Source organism: Chelonia mydas, chromosome 1 (assembly GCF_015237465.2).
Source record: "Chelonia mydas isolate rCheMyd1 chromosome 1, rCheMyd1.pri.v2, whole genome shotgun sequence".
Classification (NCBI taxonomy): Eukaryota; Metazoa; Chordata; order Testudines; family Cheloniidae; genus Chelonia; species Chelonia mydas.
In genome coordinates this window covers 139,357,553-139,375,821 of record NC_057849.1, presented here as the reverse complement: position 1 = coordinate 139,375,821, position 18,269 = coordinate 139,357,553, and the positions used below count along the sequence as shown (strand labels likewise).

The 18,269-nt window shown below is 41.2% G+C and overlaps 1 protein-coding gene across 5 annotated transcripts in view; it reads right to left on the bottom strand.

The window, feature by feature from the left end:
- Positions 1–18,269, bottom strand: part of PHEX (phosphate regulating endopeptidase homolog X-linked) — a 138,753-nt gene that overhangs the window by 61,882 nt on the left and 58,602 nt on the right. For all 5 annotated transcript variants that reach the window (XM_007070474.4, XM_043537972.1, XM_043537974.1 and 2 more), the window contains 2 exons: positions 11,211–11,339; positions 7,894–7,995 (listed from right to left, as the gene is read on the bottom strand). In XM_007070474.4, the coding sequence (XP_007070536.1) occupies positions 7,894–7,995; positions 11,211–11,339 (231 nt within the window). The remainder of the gene's footprint in view (positions 1–7,893; positions 7,996–11,210; positions 11,340–18,269) is intronic.

Below are 18,269 nucleotides of genomic sequence, written 5' to 3'. Positions count from 1 at the left end.
AATCTATCCTGTTACAGTAGAAGGTGCTAGTGCTTGGCACATTAGGGGTGGTTGACATAAGCACCCCGGATTAAACTCTCCATAAAAGAATTAAAGATGCCATGTGATAACTGCACCCACAGAGTCAGTAAGGGACCTGGGTATCATGTGGGTAAAAGTACTCTCCTTTCTCATGGGACCTTTCTCAGCTCCTTTCTCAGAGCTGCTGAGTAAAAGGAGGGTCCATGGCCAGGTCACCTTTTCCAGACCATGCAGTCTGAGGCAACACCCTGAATTAGGGGTTTTCCAGGGTAAGGTTCAGGGGCTAAGGGAGGAAAAGAAACAGTGCCTTGTTAAGCAATTGGATTTGTCTGACTTTGAGAGAGTCCTGGAGAAAGATACAGGCCCAAGGAAGCTGCTCCTTGGGGCTGGGAAGGCAGAGGCCTTACTTGGGGTTCCTGCCTGAATGCAGCCTGTTACAACCTCTGCTCAAGGAAACAGGACATGTGTTCATTTTGTAAATACACAAATTACACTAAGAATGTACTTTTTTCTGCCTCACTGATTCCAGCTCCAAACAGGAAAATGGCCTACAAGGCCTCAGAAGGAGGGCTCTGAGTTACTCCAGTGAATTTTCTCCCAGGTGTCTGGCTGATGGGTATCACTGACATGCTCAGGGTCTAATTACTCATCATATTTGGGGTCAGCAAGGAATTTTCCCCAAGGCCAGATTGGCAGAGACCCTGAGGTGGTTTTGCCTTCCTCAGCAGCATGGGGCACGTGTTACTGGCAGGTTTAAACCAGTGTAAATGGTGAGTTCTCTGTAACTTGAAGTCTTTAAATCATGACTTGAGGACTTCGGGAACTCAGCCAGAGTTTATCAGTCTATTACAGGAGTGAGTGGGTGAGGTTCTGTGGCCAGCAATATGAAGGAGGTCAGACTAGATGATCATGATGGTCCCTTCTCGCCTTAAAGTCTATAAGTCTATGAGAATCCATTACCGCTCAGCAAAGGGGCAATAATCCTTTTTAAAATGTACCTTTATAAAAGGGTTTTGTTTTTGCTGGAGAAACAGCAAAAACAATGACAGTTAAAGCTAAAACAACATCAAGTTTGCAAAAATGAGAGCAACTTTCTTGCACTTCAGAAGAATTCATGTTAAGCTGGTGTGTATCACTGCTTTGACACAGCATTTCCACTCCAAAAGCTCCAGATTCATGCCCAATTTTACTTGTGTGTGTGTCCCTCCAACTTTTTCTCTGTCTCCCTTCCTCTGTTTCAAGCCTGAGATTTGTCACAAGTGTTTTGATACCATGCACCCACTCTGGCCTTATGGAGTTGTGCTAGGGTCTGAAAAATGACAGCGAGAGATCAGGGTTAAATGCAATTTCCTTTCCCTTCACCCATTTTCCACTATCTGTCTGCGTGGTGCTCAGGTTATTAATGGAACTGACATCACTGTACAACTGACTGAGCAGTAGCAGCAGCCAGATAACAAGGGAGAAGCTGACAGCAGCAGATCTAGCCTCACAGATAAGATATAAGCAAACATGCCATGGCTATTAGCTTCAGCTCGGGTCAAAGATGAACATTTCATATGGTTATTGAGCAGAAAACCCCAGTCTTCCTGAGGAGATTAACTGAGTTTGGGTTCTGAAAGATATTATTCTCTGGGGCCAAAGTAAAAGTTTATTGGAGGAAGAAGTGTTGGACTTGTAACTATGTATTGTCGATCCAACCGCAAGTGAAGATTTCTTTTTAATCCAGGAAAAAAGTGTAGAATACTTTCAAACTGAAAAGAAAGTCTCTCCCACTTGTTTTATCTGCCAGTTGAATGTCATCCTTAACACTGTCATTTTCCAGACGAACACAGAAGGGTGTTAACTTCAGCGTCCTGGCAGAATTCCAGTCTGGGTTACTACAGTGACCTTTCCAGATTCCCTTCCTCATTTCCAATGAATACAGTACTCTTCACTTCCTTCCTTTAACCCATCATGTAGTGCTCTTCTCTGCACACATTCATGAGCATAGTAGGAAAAGGATTAACCACTTTGTAAAGACAAGTCTGAGTTGAATGGCGGTATGTTTATTGTCCTCTAAAGCGGTAGAACAGTTCAGGAACACAGTTAAAACATGGTTCAGCCCCACTACATATTCCAGATCATATTTTAACTGTATCAGTAGACTAACCTTTTGCAGCCAGGTCCCCCAACAGATAATATAGATTGGCACAATATAGATTGGCATCTTAGTCTTTAATGTCTACATCAGAGCACTGCCACAACCCAAGACTACGGAAATTTTAAAGTATTCCACTGCAGCAAAATCATCACTGAGGCTCAGTTTGCACTAAAGACAGGGTAGATGGTTTTGTGATTAAAAGCACAAATCTGGAAGGGAAAAGACTGGGTTCAAAGGTTTCTAAAGGCACAAATAGGAGTTAGGCACCTAACTCCTAGTGAGTTCCATCTCTGCCTTTGAGCATTTCCCCCTCAGTTCCCAGGTCTTTCTGAAGTAAGGTGTCACTGAACAAGAGTAACCTGGCAGAATCCATTAATGTTTCTAAAGTAGATTTAAGGTTTGTGAAGTGCTTTTAGATCTTTGGATTGAAGGTGATATATAAACATAAAGGAAGGGGTGGGGTCTTTAGTTTTGGGACTCACTCCTATATATGGTCCGTCAAAGCCTGGTTTTGTTAACTTTTCAGACACCCTGAAACGTCTATCTTTTCCTTCTCTTTTCTCAAGGGTGCACTGAGGCTTGGGACTGGTTAATCTGCCAAAGTAATTTTGCATTATTTGGTTTATAACCTAAGGGATAAACACAAACAATTGGCTGGCGCTTATCGACATTTTTATTTCTGAAAGACAGACAGAAATGGAAAGCATTATTATTTAAACCATATTAGGCAAACAAGCTATAAACTAGTGCTAGGCAGGAAATGGTTTGCCTGTCTTGTGAAAATTTTCAAGATTTTTACATTTATTCCCATCCTGAATAAGGACAAAGTGTCAAAATCTCAAAAATATTCAGCAGCAGAAACCCCCCCCGCAAAAAAGTTTTGGTTCAGATCAATCAAAATGTTATGTCTGATCGTTTCAAAGCATTTAATCTCAAATTTGATAATTTTCTAACAATTTTAAAAGATATAATTAGCTTACATTTCTATCTGAAAAGTCATTTTGGAACTAGAAAACCGGAACTTTTCATTTTGAAAATGTCAAAACAAATTTTGCTTTGACAATTTCAGGGGAGGGAGAGGGTTCCAAAAAAAATTTGAGTTAAAAAATTTGTCAAAGCCACCCTTTTCCCCATAAACAGTTCTGGTTTTGACAAATGGACATTTTTTGACAAAAGGAACATTTTGGTGAAAACTTTGTGACCAGCTCTACTTTAAACATAGTTTAGAACAGTTATGGCTCCTGTCCAGTGACCAGGAATACCATATTTAAAGCATATAAAACTGGTTCAGCTAAAATGGTTATGACTCTTATTCAGTAAAGTGCCAAAGTAGTCCAACTGACTTCAATGGGGTTGACTTCAATGAGAATACACAAGTGCTTAAGGCACATGCTTAACTACATTTTTGAATTGGGGCCTTTGTTCCTATTATAGATTGTCCTAAATTACTCCAGGCACTGGTTTGTAAAGGCCATTGACCTGATCTGCACCACAGAGGTCAATGGGAATTTTGCGTCAGCTTATATTGCTTGATTCTGTTCCCAGTGAAGTCAATCAGCCTTTTGCCATTGACTTCACTGGGAACAGAATCAAGCAATATAAGCTGAGACTAAACTAAGAAACATAGCAGAGAATTATGCGTATGTTTTTCTGTGACTCTGCCCTATCAGTCTTCAGACTGGGAGAGATGGGATTGGAAATAAATGTTGTAAATAGGACTTCCTTAGAGAAAAGTAAAACCAGGCAACAGTCAAATTCAGTAGGCAACAACATTACTTCAGAGTGACCTAGGGATTTGTGCTCTGTAACCTAGAAAGGTTAATTATGTTACAGAAAGGTCTTATTACAGAAGCACACGATTTTTGGGCTTGTCATTTGTACTTAAAATTTAAAAAGTAGTGCTTCATCTAGACACATAAAATAACTTCATAAGAAGCAGTAAATTTTCATACTTTTGGAAAATATGTTTGTGTATATAGGTCTTGAATCTTACTCTCAAGCCCCCCATTAAACTCAAGTACAAGGGGCATTTTAGGGGAGGAAAACAAAGGGGTGAGCAAAAAATTAATTTATCCTGCCAGTGTCCAAGAAACATTATTATAGTTTACGTCTCACAATGATCATCTGCCAGTGAATTATCATTTTTGAAGAAGCAGCAATAAATTACGATTTTAAAAATTAGGTTCATCATTAGCACATGATTACAAAAGTCATGTTGATGTAGTTTCAATTTTGGATGCTCTTTTTTCTCTGCAGGTCCATCCTTAGGAAATGCAGCTGTCAGTATCATTAGGCTGATATAGTAGTCCGCTATCAACACTTTCATTGTCAGAAAAAGAAAAGGTCCTTTTTGCACATTTGTTAGCTTTCCCAATAGGCTGCAAGGTGACTCAGAGCTGGACCAGCACAAGAGCTATTGAAGAGGTATCTCTCCACATGACTGACATAATGCATACAGCACATGCCAAAGACACCCACTGAGCTGCACTCCTCTGAATAATTTAGCTATACTTAAAAAATGAAGGCAAAATGTAATGACCCTCACAAAATAGGGAGTTTAAAAAGTGAGAGCAGGAAGCAAAATGGGTTTTAAAAAGAGAAAAATCAGAGGCCTCCATCTAAGACTCAAAGGATTGACAGGAACAGTATAAACAAATCCTTGATTACAGCCAAATAGAGTACAATAAAACAAGACTAACAGAAGAAAAAGGAAACAGAATATGAAAGCATGGTGCCAGATACTAGACTCTGACTTAACTATGGTTTTTAGAAATACCATGAGCTCCATCCAGAGAATTAAGTGAGAATTGCATGTTAAAAAAAACAACACCCAAGAGTGTGAGAATCCATTTCTTTGGGTGTTTTATTTTGGTTGTTTGTTTTTTGTTTTTTGTTTTTTTTTTGGGGGGGGTGGGGGGAAGGTAGGCTGCTTTCAGTAGAATTGGTTTCAATTCACACTTACAGCATAGGGGTTTAAAATGATTAGAAGACATGATTTTGATTATGTGGTCTTATTCCAGAGAGAAAGAAACACACTTAAACTCCAGAGTATTCCAGGAGGAAAGGTGAGATTCCTTGAGATACAGAGCACAAGGATGCTGAAGAAGTGTTCAGAAGGCCACATAAGCTAATACTTGCTAAAAAGGCCAATTTTCAAAATTTAGACTGAGCTGGCTGCTCTCCCAAAGCCAAACTACGGCACTGGTTCTATCATAGGGATCCACTCCAAAGCCTGCCTAAATCAATGGGAGTCTTGGGTCAGGCTTATAGAAGGTTGTTGTTCAGCTGACCCCTGGCACTATCGGCAATAAATATGTGGGAGCTAGTATTGAGGCTATCCCTATCACAAGCAGAATCTGCATTATCCTCTTTGAGGTGATCAATAAGCCTATCAAGCCATTTGCAATACAGTGGAGTCACCTAAATATAAAGACATATGAGCCCATCAAGATCATGTTAGAAGAAGAGAATTTTTTCAAGAACATTTTCAATGCACAAAACCAAAACATACAAACAAAAGGTCTTTTACCTGTTGCACAATAAAGGAATAAACCTGCTACAGACTCAACTGCCCATGGACTAAAAAGGGACCAAATACCAGGGAAACTGACCTACTGCAGTAGAACTGGTAAACAGGAAAACAACCACCATTAACTCCTTTCATTCCAACGTGGTTTGCTGACTCAAAAAAACCCCAGCTAAACAAACTATGTCTAGACAAAACGGGCTTTATGAAATACAGCCATTTCTGGGTAAAATGCTGGTGCTGTTTAACTACACACAGCAACTCTACACTATACGTCATTAGGAGATAATACGGCCAAGTGGATAGAACAGTGGGTTTGAACTCATGAGAGTTTCCCAAGGTCAGATTGTAGTCACACATAGTTGGATTTGTCCTCAAGTTAACAATCCTATTCTTATAAAAATGCCATGAGACACTTAATTACCACAAGCAGCCAGAGCAGTTATTTTACGTCATTGGCACAATGCAGGCATAACTGGGTGACATTCTATTCACTGTGTTATACAGAAGTAGGGTGACCAGATGTCCCAATTTTATAGGGACAGTCCCGATTTTTGGGTCTTTTTCTGCTATAGGCTCCTATTACCCCCCACCCCCGTCCCGATTTTTCACATTTGCTGTCTAGTCACCCTATACAGAAGGTCAGACTAGATGATCTAGTTGTTCCCTCTGGCCTTTCATCTGAAACATGGTGTCTCCAGCAACACAGAACTCTTTGTTATAATGCTGGGCTTTGGCTCAGTATGACCCGGAAGTCAGAGGGCTACCTAGGTATCCACAGCAATATACTTTATGCAGTTGTTCCTCACCTCAAGTACTGACCCAAACAACCTCTCAACTTGTGAGCTCTGACAGGATAACAGCAGCATTATGGACACAGGCAATGACAGATTGTGGACACATTTAGACAGATGCACTTTCTGTGTAACAAACCAGTAAATAAATACTGGTAAAGCCACCAAATTTTCTGTTTTATAAGTAAAAAGAGAAAAAAATGGTGAGGAGCCCATCCTCTCCTCCTGTGAATTCACGCATTTTTAGGGCATGTCAACACTGTAAAAAAAAAAAGAGAGAGAGAGAGAGAGAGATACCGACCCCTTGGCAGTGACTCTCAGAGTCTGGTTCAATTGACTTAGGCTCAGTGGGCTCATGCTATAGAGCTAAAAATAGCATTATAGACATTCAGATTCGGGCTGGAGCCCAGGCTCTGAGAGCCCCCCTTGCTGGATTTCAAAGCCCAAGCTTCAGCCCAAGCCTAAACGTCCACATGCTATTTTTAGCCCCAGAGTGTGAGCCCAAGTCAGTTGACCCAAGCTCTGACACTTGCGGTCGTTTTTTGCAGTGTAGACAAATCCAGATTGTTGCTCTGTGTGCTGCTCCCTGTTTTCTGAGATCACTTTCCATGTCTCATATAGTGTAAGTGAGAGATGGAGGGACCTGGTTCAGGAAGCCTTCGGTACTTTCTAAGATCCAATTTACCCTCTGCACTATAATGTCACATAATGTTTAAGTTATCATGAAGGGAAGTGCCAGCCTTGAGAATGATGTGATATCATTGCATTTGGGGACTGCTGATTCACTGATTGCTCGACATCACCTTTGGAAGTACTGTTTTCAGGGGGTCGACTTCCAACAGTGACATCAGAGAAGATGCCAGACATAACATCTTCATATTCACATTGCTAAATTGGAGCCTCTTCCTTCCAGGTACTGGACATCCTAAACAATCTAAACTTAAAAATATTTTATAGTAGTATTATTCATTTGTAGTAAGGTAGAACCTAGAAAGCCCATTCAAGGATCAAGGATCATTGTGGCAGGCACTGTACTGACAAATAATGAGGAAGACAGCTCCTTCCCCAGAGAGCTCTCAATCTCCATGTCAGTCAGGTGTAAGAAGTGGACAAAACAAACAGGATGAACATGGGAGGAAATGAGGTAACAAAATTAACAGTGCAGTAGAAAAGTATAAGTTCAGGTTTCTCAGCATTAGAACATAAGAGCGGCCATACTGGGTCAGACCAAAGGTCCATCTAGCCCAGTATCCTATAAGTTTAGACAAAGAGATTGCCAATGTGCATTTCTAAAATAGTAAACAATTAAATGGAACTTTAAACACAGCATTAAAACTAATGGCAAAGCTTCCATTGACTTCAACACAGCAGGATTTCACCCAGCATTTTAATTTTCCCACATCAACAGTTACCTTTTCATTAGCTTTCCTTTTTGTTCTTGCATCCATCCAGTCATTTTCCTTTTCCAAGATGTCGATAAAAGCCCAGCGAATCCCTTCAGTCAACTCCGCCATCTGCAAAACAAATTCTCCCCAATAAAGAGAGTCATGAGAAACTGATTGTGAGACTAACTGGGTATATGAATGACTTGTGGGATAAGACTACATCTCTCTCTTTGTTTATATGACACCCAAGTCTCCTTCCTTCCCCACATACCTTCCTCCCTCTCTCCCGCAACCCTGGGTTTTCTAGTCATAGAGTGCTTGCCTTCATTTTCATCTCTACCAGCTACACTACACAAGTTTCTGACTACTGTTCCCTCCACGACACAATAATGAACAGTCATCATGAAAATGCCTTTCTTGTGCTCATGATGGACATGCTGAGAGAACAGCAGAAGTCTTGTGAAATTCCTGGCCATTTGTTTCCCAATCACATGTGTATAGTGCCCAGTATTCCTTCTGATTGACATTCATCCAAAAGAACCATATTTGGGCTGTTTGCATCCTTACCCAAACACACAGCAGAGCTCTATTATTTATCCAACTAGCTTCATTTGTGGACTTTTACTGTAATTTAAATAAATACAGTTTATATGGCTGGTGGCAGCAGCTTGAACACCCAGCTGAGCCCAGTTTTCCTTGGTTTTGCACCTTGGATATAATTTACATTGGTACCACAATTCTGGTCTGGTAGCATGTTTCATCCACTTGGCACAGGTATAAAATGACTACACAAGGTGTCACGGAATTTCAAAAACAGGAATAGCAACACTTAGATACTAGGGGGAGAGACATTAGAGAATAGCCTAAAATGATACACCTCAAGCAACCCCATGGCATCTGATCCCGAGTGAAAGATTATTCTGCTGGTCTAAAGAGTGGAAAAGTTATCAGTCTTATGTATTTGGCTGGGGGAGTTGAACAACAGAGGTGCTTGTAGTCAATTGCTTCTACTTGCATTGACAGGTGAGGCTGAAGACATAGGCAATTATTAAAGACACAACCATGGCAATAAAAAAGGGCTGAAGTTATTGGAGCTGGATCAGGCCTAAAAGTTGGGATAGCAAAAGACATTTAAAACTAATCTAAGGATTCAACCATATCACTATATAAAGTTTATCACCTGTGTTAAATTTAAAAATAAACAAAAATGTCAATTAACATGGACATGCAACATGTTAATCAGTAGAGATGGTATCTTTAAAATGTCCTTTTGGGACTAGAGGGACCCTGAAAAACATTGTTTTCAGCTGAACAGCCATGAATGCATCAGACTCTCATTTTGAGCTTGTTGTGTGTCTCTCTAAAATGAAAGGAAAGCACTTGCCCTCTTTATTATTCAGTTTCCTCCCCTCTTTTTTTAATATCTCATTACTTTAGAGACAATATAGGACAACCAGAACAAAACATTAAATATGACCAAACCATCTCAGTAATCGACATCCAAGGGACTAAAGTAACTTAAAGAATATTGATGGCAGAGCACTGACTCAATTAACTTAGAGCACTAATGAGGTGAACTCCTTGTGTTTGGAGGTTGCAAGTTCAAACTCAAGCTCTGCAATTGGACCCTGGTGTATATTTAGGTTTTATGCACCAGCTGTAGCAGTAGGGGGTGGGAGAAGAAACCTATTCATATTATCAGAGTTATTACTGAAATTGCTCAGGCATAGCTGTAAGAAACACTGCAGAGACTGTAGGTCAAAAACAATACTATATTTAGACACAGATAATATTTTTTTTCATAAAAGCAGGAGAGAGAAGGCATGCCTGGCATGAGACATCATCAGTGACTAAAACCTGAAAACACCATACGATCCATAACTCCTGATTTTCTTATCATGGATAGCTACCTACTCTCCTTCAGCTAAGGAAAAAATGTTCTCGAAATCAGAATGGCTTTCCTAGTTTAAGAAAGGGGAAACGAATGGAAAAAGAGGAAGAGAAAAAATTATTAAGAATAGACTTGAAGAGCCACAGTTTTCAAGGTTTCAACCAGATTCAACATGACCTCCAATTTTGTTTCTGTGCTCACACTCAGGGCAGCTCTACTCTGGAAGCACTACATCAGTGCAGCTGCACCACTGTACATCTGCTAAAAACTCTGTATGCCGGCTGGAGAGTGCTCTCCCATCGACATAATTACGCCACCTTCGGAAGAGGTGGAAGCTATGTCAGCGGGAAAGCGTCTCCCACCATCATAGCACCAGTGTGGACAGTGCTTAGGTTGCTGTAACTTGTGTCACTCGGAGGGCGGGGGGTGTGCCTTTTTCACACCCCTGAGCAACGTAAGTTAGATCAACTTAAGTAGTAGTATAGCCCTGCCCTCAGATAAACCTTCCTGGAGGTCATTACACTAGGTTTGTGACACCCCCTTGTTTTTTTTCCCTAACAAACTGTAATATAAACACCACTTTAGGAATTCAGTGAACGATCAAGGAGCTGAAAAAGTTGGATGTTGGAGTGGAAATTCTAGTTCAAAGACAAAGGCTTACAACAGTGACAAAGGGAATCAGACCATTATTGAAAATATAAGGAACAAAGACTTTGCCAAACCAAATCAAACCATTGGTCAATTTGGGACACTGCCTTTGACAGCAGCCAACACCCGGTCCTATAGATGAAGCTGAAGAAACTTGTGATTGACTCAAGCCAATAAATTTAGATCAGGAGGCTGGGCCTGATTCACAAATCACAAATCCTGAGTTTTGATCTTTAGATATGAGCTTCCCCAAAATTTGGGACAGAGATCAGTTATGGATTCCCTATGCTTGCTCAAACTTCTGGGTAGGATATTCAGAATGCATATAGTCAACTGTGCAATGCTGCACTTGCAGAGAGGAGATCCTTCTTGACCCTCACAGCTGAGAAGTCTTGGATCAGATCCTCAAGGTGTTCTACAGTTCCAATGATGATGGCAGTTGGCACCTGCTGATGAACCTTATATCCTGCACTACAAGAATTATCCTTATCTTAGTAGTCATAACTACAAGTGTTATTCATGGTGAAAAAAATTATCTGGATACATTTTTAAATCCAACTACATATTTGTCTCAAAGGCCTGAACTGGCAATGAACGCACCAACTGAATTTAGCTGGAGGGAAAGGAGGGATTTCCTTTTCTTTGTTCTGTTTTTCCCTACCATCCCTTTCACTGAATAAGTGAAATTTTTAAAATCATTGCATGTGGAAAGTCTCTCTTTAAAGCTAAATTCAACTTCAAAATTATTCTGCTGGGAGAAAGAAACTAATTAAAAGTTTTCAGATAGAGACTGAGGAGGACTTACCATTTCTCTCTTGTCTTCTTGAAAATGGACATCCACAAACATCCTGCCAAGGACATAAGGGAGTGCTCCTTCTATAAAGTTTACACATTTATCCCACTGAGGCAGTAAAGATGTGGTTCCCTGGATTACCTGTTGGCATTGCACAATAAACCATCAGAACATGCCATTTGAGAAAAACCATGGAAATAACTCAGTATCCTCATGGTAAATTCTGAAAAGTAACAGGCACACATAACCTAACATATATAACAGCAGAATCATTTTACTATTTATGTCTGCATTTTCGTTGTCTTCAAAAAGGATTTACACCAGCTGAGGATCTGCCTCCTTAATGTCTAATTCACCATTTAATGAGCAGGATGCAGCATTCTGCACCAACTTCAAAATCATCCAACCCCTTTGATCAATCCCATCCCTCTGAACCAGACCTGCCAGTAGGATTGCAAAGGATTGGGGTAGGAACTACTGTAGGTGGAAGGTCATCAGTCTGAATGCCTTCATGGGCATTTCTGGGAGGGCAGTAATATCAGTGTGAGAAAGAGCGCCAGCATGAGTGGAGGCTATCAATGAGTGTGTGAATGAAGTAGAAAAGTGAGAGTGTAGAAAGGCACCGCTGAGTGAGGGGAGTGGGGCACATGTGCGTGACAGTATAGAGGGGCATGAATGTGTGAGGTAGGAGAGGGCACTGGAACCTTTGTAGAAATGGGGAGGCCAAGGCCAAAGTGCCTGCTCTTTCTCCCTCCATGGCTGGCTGCTGCAGCAATGAGCCAGCCGCCGTCTCTTCTGGTCCCACAGCAATTCCGAGTGGGCAAAGGTGTAATTGCAGCACCTCCCTGGCAGAATCTATTATTCTAAGGGTGGTGGGGGGTGGGGAACCTGCAGGGACATGAATTCTCTGCTTGTTTTTTTGTTAAAAAGTGGGGGGCGTGGCCCCTTGTTCCCTCAGTTCTGGCACCAGTGGCCCTAGTGCCTGAGAGAGAGCAGGAGGTGCAGTGTGCAATTGTGAGAGAGACATGCATAGTTGGATGTAGAGTAAAAGTCCAGGGTAAGAAAGAGGGAATGAAAGACAACAGACACAGTAGCAAGAGAAGAATATACAGAATGAATAGAAGGAAGAGGCTAGATGCAAAAAGCATCAGAAAAATAAGAGTGAAACGTACTGAAAAAATAGAGGAAAAGTGATAATATATATAATAGAAGGAAAGAAATATTGGAGTAAAAGAACAAAAAAAAGAAGAAAAAAGCCATGGAGATAAAGTTAATCTTTCATTGAATAATTTGTAATGGCAAAAAGTTTAAATAATGCAGAGTCAATGTTTGACATATGCATATCTTTTGACTAGCCATTTTATTATACCACAACTCCCTTCAATGTACCAAACACGATTTTGTTTGTGGATTGGGCATTAGGCTATAGGAGGAGAAGGAAGAACTTTGAGGATGGGGAGAGTTAGCAGGCTGTCAGATCCCAGTGGGACAAAAAATTTCATGGGTGGTGTTGCGGGAGGAGGTATCTTGGCTGAGAGAAAGTGTCAGCATAGGCTAGTTAAAATCTATTGACTGCCTCCACCACTTTGTATCCGCCAGCCTTGCTCTGCTCCCATGGGCAGTGGATATCATAGGCAGGGGACGGGGGGGCTGAGCCCCCCCAAACAGCCCAGCATGGCCCTGCCCGCATGCTGTCCACCCGGCACTCCGGGGCTCGGGCTGGGGGCACTGAGGCCACACAGCGCTCTAGGGCTGGGGGCGCTGGGGCCGCTTGAGCTGGCCGGTGGCTATGGTGGGAGTGCTCTGGGCTCCGGCAGGGGAGTGAGGTGTATGGAGAGGGAGAGGGGTGGGCCTTGGGCAGAAGGGGAGGAGCTGAGTGCTAGCCTCCCCCAAGGCCTGCTCCCCAATTTGTTATCGGGAAAGGAAGAAATGCCTGTAGTCACTCAGGGCTGGTCTACACTGAAGGTGTAAAGTCGACCTAAGTTACACTACTTCAGTTATGTAAGTTACGTAACTGAAGTCGACGTAGCTTAGGTTGACTTACCGCTATGCCTACACCATGCTGTATTGATGGGATATGCTCTCCCACCAACTTACCTTACTCTTCTCTGGGAGGTGGAGCACAGAAGTCGACGGGAGAGCACTCTGCTAGCAACACTGCATCGATCACAGCAGTACTGATTTAGCCATAAGTATAGACAAGCCCTTAATGGAGCCCCTTTCCAGTCAATTAAACAGCAATGTTGATGGACTCTGAAGGGATTTGTGTTCATCTTTTATCAGCCCAAAACATTCTGGCATGTGAAAACGGCCATCAAGGAAGGAGGAAGGTGCAAAATGGAGGAAAACAGGGATCCTCAAGATTTTAATGGTTTCGAACACACGTTCAGGGATTTTTTTTTTTTTGGCAAATGAAATCTTTGTTTCCTCTGATGCCTTGTCTCATCATGTAAATGTCACTTGATAATTCCCCCAATGAAATGGAAAGAGTATGTAAAGTTTAAACTTACTATAAAGTAACCACACATCCAGGGAGTCTGTGGCTTACAGGGCTAGTTATGGGACACGGGGTTCTCCAGCTTTAAGTCACTGGTTTGAATCCAGCTTTGGTAGGTAACACAGTGTAGCTGAGGCCAAGCCTGGCCTGCTATGAGTCCTACTAGCATTACAATGGCTAGTGTAGAAAAATGGCTGATACTATAAACAAAGCAATTTCTCAGCAGTGATGTCTGGTTTTACAGCCTATGAAAATGACCTTCCACTTTTAATTAATTGTGTGATTTTCCCTCCCCTTCCTCTGCAAAGTACAATCCATTTTCATTTTAAACCTCTTGATGCCAAGATTCATATTCTTCAGGGCTGAAACCCATTGCCAGGCAGGGGCATGCTGCCCACTCGGGCGCCTGTCTGTACTGTACTTAGCACACTGAATGGAATTCACCCACATGCAGGGAACCCTCACATGGCCTATTTACATGACAACTTGAAAATGTTGTGCTGGAAAGTGTACAACCAACTCAATGTATATATTTTCTTTGATTTCTCAAGTGAGTACATAAATGCAAGTAGCTATTTGGTGTGTCATAAAGCACAACCCCTAAACTCTAAGGGTTCCATTTGGGATCTTAATATCCTGCCAGACTGGTTATAGGTCAGCACTCTATTGTACTTGGCCACCAAGAAGTGCCTCATAAAAAGATGTACTAATAAACATGTAGCTGGGATTGGACAGCCAGTTGCTCACATTTTTTCATAAAGAAAATGCTTTTCTAACGACACCTGTTTGAATGTGATGTAACTTTAGTCTGCAGCTTTTGCCTTTTTCACAAAACAATGCATTTGATGGTGCTTTTTTTTTGTCCAACTCTAACAATGTTCAAATGTTACTTATCAAAATGGTAAACTCTTAGGTCACTCCATGTGCCCATGCAGGAAGTTTAGAGCAGAGCGGAGCATATAATGGCTTTTTCGGTGTAGGGGTCAAACAAAACAACATGGTAATAATTCTGGTTTGAGTAGATTCCAAACCATAAGGGACAACTGTGATCATCTAGTCTGACTTTCTGTATAGCACAAGCCATAAAACTCTCCCCCCCGACCCCCAATTTCCTACAGTGTATCTTTGTTGGTTCAACTCAAACCAGAATTATTACCATGTTTTTTGTAATATTGTTTTTGTAATGTAGTTTTAATGTAACTATTTGATATTATTAAAATCCATTCACATTTGTTTTATATGAATGGAAATATTAGTCAACAATTTATTCATCAAGGGGGTTTTCTGGTGTGGGTAAAGCTGATCAAATTACAGTTCTGTATAAACCATGCAATGAAACCGGATCAGGGTGCACTACTTTTTTGTAACTGCTTTTAATGCAAGTGATGTGCATTCTATTTATTATGTTGTGTTGTAGGGGGGGAGTCTCTGTACAGTAGGACACTACAGATTTCAGTAGGGGCTTTTTCATTGATTTACTGGGCTTTGGATCAAGCACCAGGTGACTATGATAATACAATGCACAGTATGTCATCTTCTGGATTTTTACACAATCTCCAATTGCTCACAAACTTAATAAACTGATGAATTTACTTTGTTCTACTTCTGAGGCATCTCAGGGCATTGAATTTTAAGCAGACCCCAAACATTCACACAAACATAACTGAAGAAGATATAGGGGAAATTATGCATATCTCTCACTTGATTTTTTTCTTCTATACTTAGTTACCAAAGTCCTGCACTTAATTAAACATGTATTGGATAGAGTCCAAAGATGTGTCATCAGACTCATGCTCTGTTACTTAATATCTTACTTCCAGAAAGGAGAGTATACAACTACATAGATATGGACCTTTGAAAGAAAAGAAGGGAGGACTGGAAGTAAATGAACAGAACACACATATCCTGGAATCAGAGATATGGTATTAATCTTTTACTCTGAGCTCTAGCATTTTCTCTCACTACTGCAGTGATATGCATTTTTACTGGATCTGGTAAGAATTACATGTGTTTGTACATGCACAAGAGATTTGTATGATTTTTGACCTATTACACACACACAAACTACATTAGAAGAACATTAAAATGTTCCAGAGTCAAGCATTTAAAAGTTAAGAAATGCCAGAATGAAGGGTGCCTGTGAAACAGTAGTAGGCTGTCATCCTCTACACTCCTGAGTCCTCACATGAATTCTTATTCCCATTCTCCTTGTGCATCCAATCTCCCTCCCTGATCTCAGTGTTTCTCCCCAGCCAAATGGCTCCCAGTTCTTCCCATTTTCCTGACTGGCTCCTAATCCCAGCCTCTACCTCAGCTACCAGTCCCAGGCTCCTGTCCTCACCATGGCTTCCAGGCTCCTTGCCAACCCAGCAGGGGGATCATTGATGAGCACAGTGCTGTCAGTTCCTGTGCCCAGACCCACCATGGTCTGGAGCAGTAATTACAGGGCAAGTCCTTCTGAACACCTATGCTGAAGCATGCTCAGTTGTTCTGTGGGGATGCACCTAAGCAGTCTGATCACACATAGGAGCTATGTGAAGAGGGATCATGCTCAGTTGCTTTGTGGGGATGGTGCATGTGCAGTCCGGTCAGCACTAGAAGCTGAGAGAGGCTTGACCATGCTCAGTGAAGGTAGAATCTTTAGAGATATTAGCTGGTCAAAGTCTACTCAGCACATGCCTATAACTTGATCAGATTTGGACATACAGGATGTTTGTGGGGATGGCAAAAGACATATCCCTGACACAAAGACCACCTCCGTTGCCAAATTTTGAGTCCCTGCTCCAAAGCGTGAGAGAGAACTAGAGCTGTTAAAAAAATTGCCGGAAGTTTTTTAATATGGGATAAGCAACTCAATGCGCAGCGGCAGTCAAAAAAGTGAACAGAATGTTAGGAATCATCAAGAAAGGAATAGATAATAAGACAGAAAATATCATATTGCCGCTATATAAATCCATGGTACACCCACATCTTGAATACTGCGTGCAGATGTGGTCGCCCCATCTCAAAAAAGATATATTGGAATTGGAAAAGGTTCAGAAAAAGGCAACAAAAATGATTAGGGGTATAGAACGGCTTCCTTATGCAGAGAGATTAATAAGCCTGGGACTTTTCAGCTTGGAAAAGAGGCGACTAGGGGGAGATATGATAGAGGTCTATAAAATCATGAGTGGTATAGAGAGAGTAAATAAGGAAGTGTTATTTACTCCTCCTCATAATACAAGAACAAGGGGCCACCAAATGAAATTAATAGATAGCAGGTTTAAAACAAACACAAGAAAGTTTTTTTTCACGCAACACACTGTCAACCTCTGGAATTCCTTGCCAGAGGGTGTTGTGAAGGCCAATACTATAACGGGGTTCGAAAGGGAGCTAGATAGATACATGGAAGATAGGTCCATCAATGGCTATTAGCCAAGATGGGCAGGAATGGTGTCCTTAGCCTCTGTTTGCAGAAGCTGGGATTGGGTGACAGGGCATGGATCACTTGATGATAACCTGTCTGTTCATTCCCTTTGGGACACCTGCTATTGGCCACTGTCAGAGGACAGGATACGGGCTTGATGGATGTTTGGTCTGACCCAGTATGGCCATTCTTATGTTCTCATTTCCCCCCTAGCCTCTCTCTTACAGATGGCTGAAGTATTTTGGAAGAAATTCAGCCTAAGATAGACACCCAGAATGTAAAATTCATTCCAAACTATTTGGGGAAGGTTATAAGCAACTGAAAACAGGGTCTTTTAATTGGAAGCATCAGGCAACAAAGATAATAGGTGTCTATGATAGTTTATACTATTATGTTCACCACTTTTACAAGACTATGATAAATTTTGCACAAATTATGCCTTGTGAGGTATCATTTGAAATGTCATAATCTGCTGAACATTATTGTCCTGATAAGATATGTGTATCAACATTGTATGTGAAGTTATAAGATTCTACTATGTATTATTGCTGTAACATGCTCCAAGTTTAAGAAAGCCAGGCCCAAATCAGTTTCTCAGAAGCAAAGGACAGACCAACACCCAAACTAGGAGTTAAAAGTCTATTGAATGCGTAAGCAGCCATTCTCCAGCAACTGTAAGGTGTAAACAAGAAATTTGCATTTAATCACAATGGGCTGTGTATCACCATGACTCAGCAGGGATGTTTATAGCACAAAAAAACTGAATTATAAAAAGGGAAGGAAAATGCCTGACTTCACTCCTCCTCCAATCTCTCTGCTCATGACATCAGTGAATACCTGAAGGAGACTGAACTAAGGGGAGGGGCCCCAGGCTGGAAGGAGACCTAGCCGGTGAAATTTACTGCAATGTATGGTGAGGAAAACCTTCATTTTGAATTTTGTTCATTTGTTAAATTAGCTATTAGTTTGCATTTTACTCTTTTGTAACCAATCCGCGTTCTTATGCATCATTATTTGTAATCACTGAAAATCTCTCTTTTGTAGTTAATACTCTTATCTTATTGTTTTATCTTAACCTGTGTGTTAGGTTAAAGTGTGTGGGGAAACTCCATTTGGGATAACAGGGCTTGTGCATTATTATTTTCCTTTGATGAAATGATGGACTTTC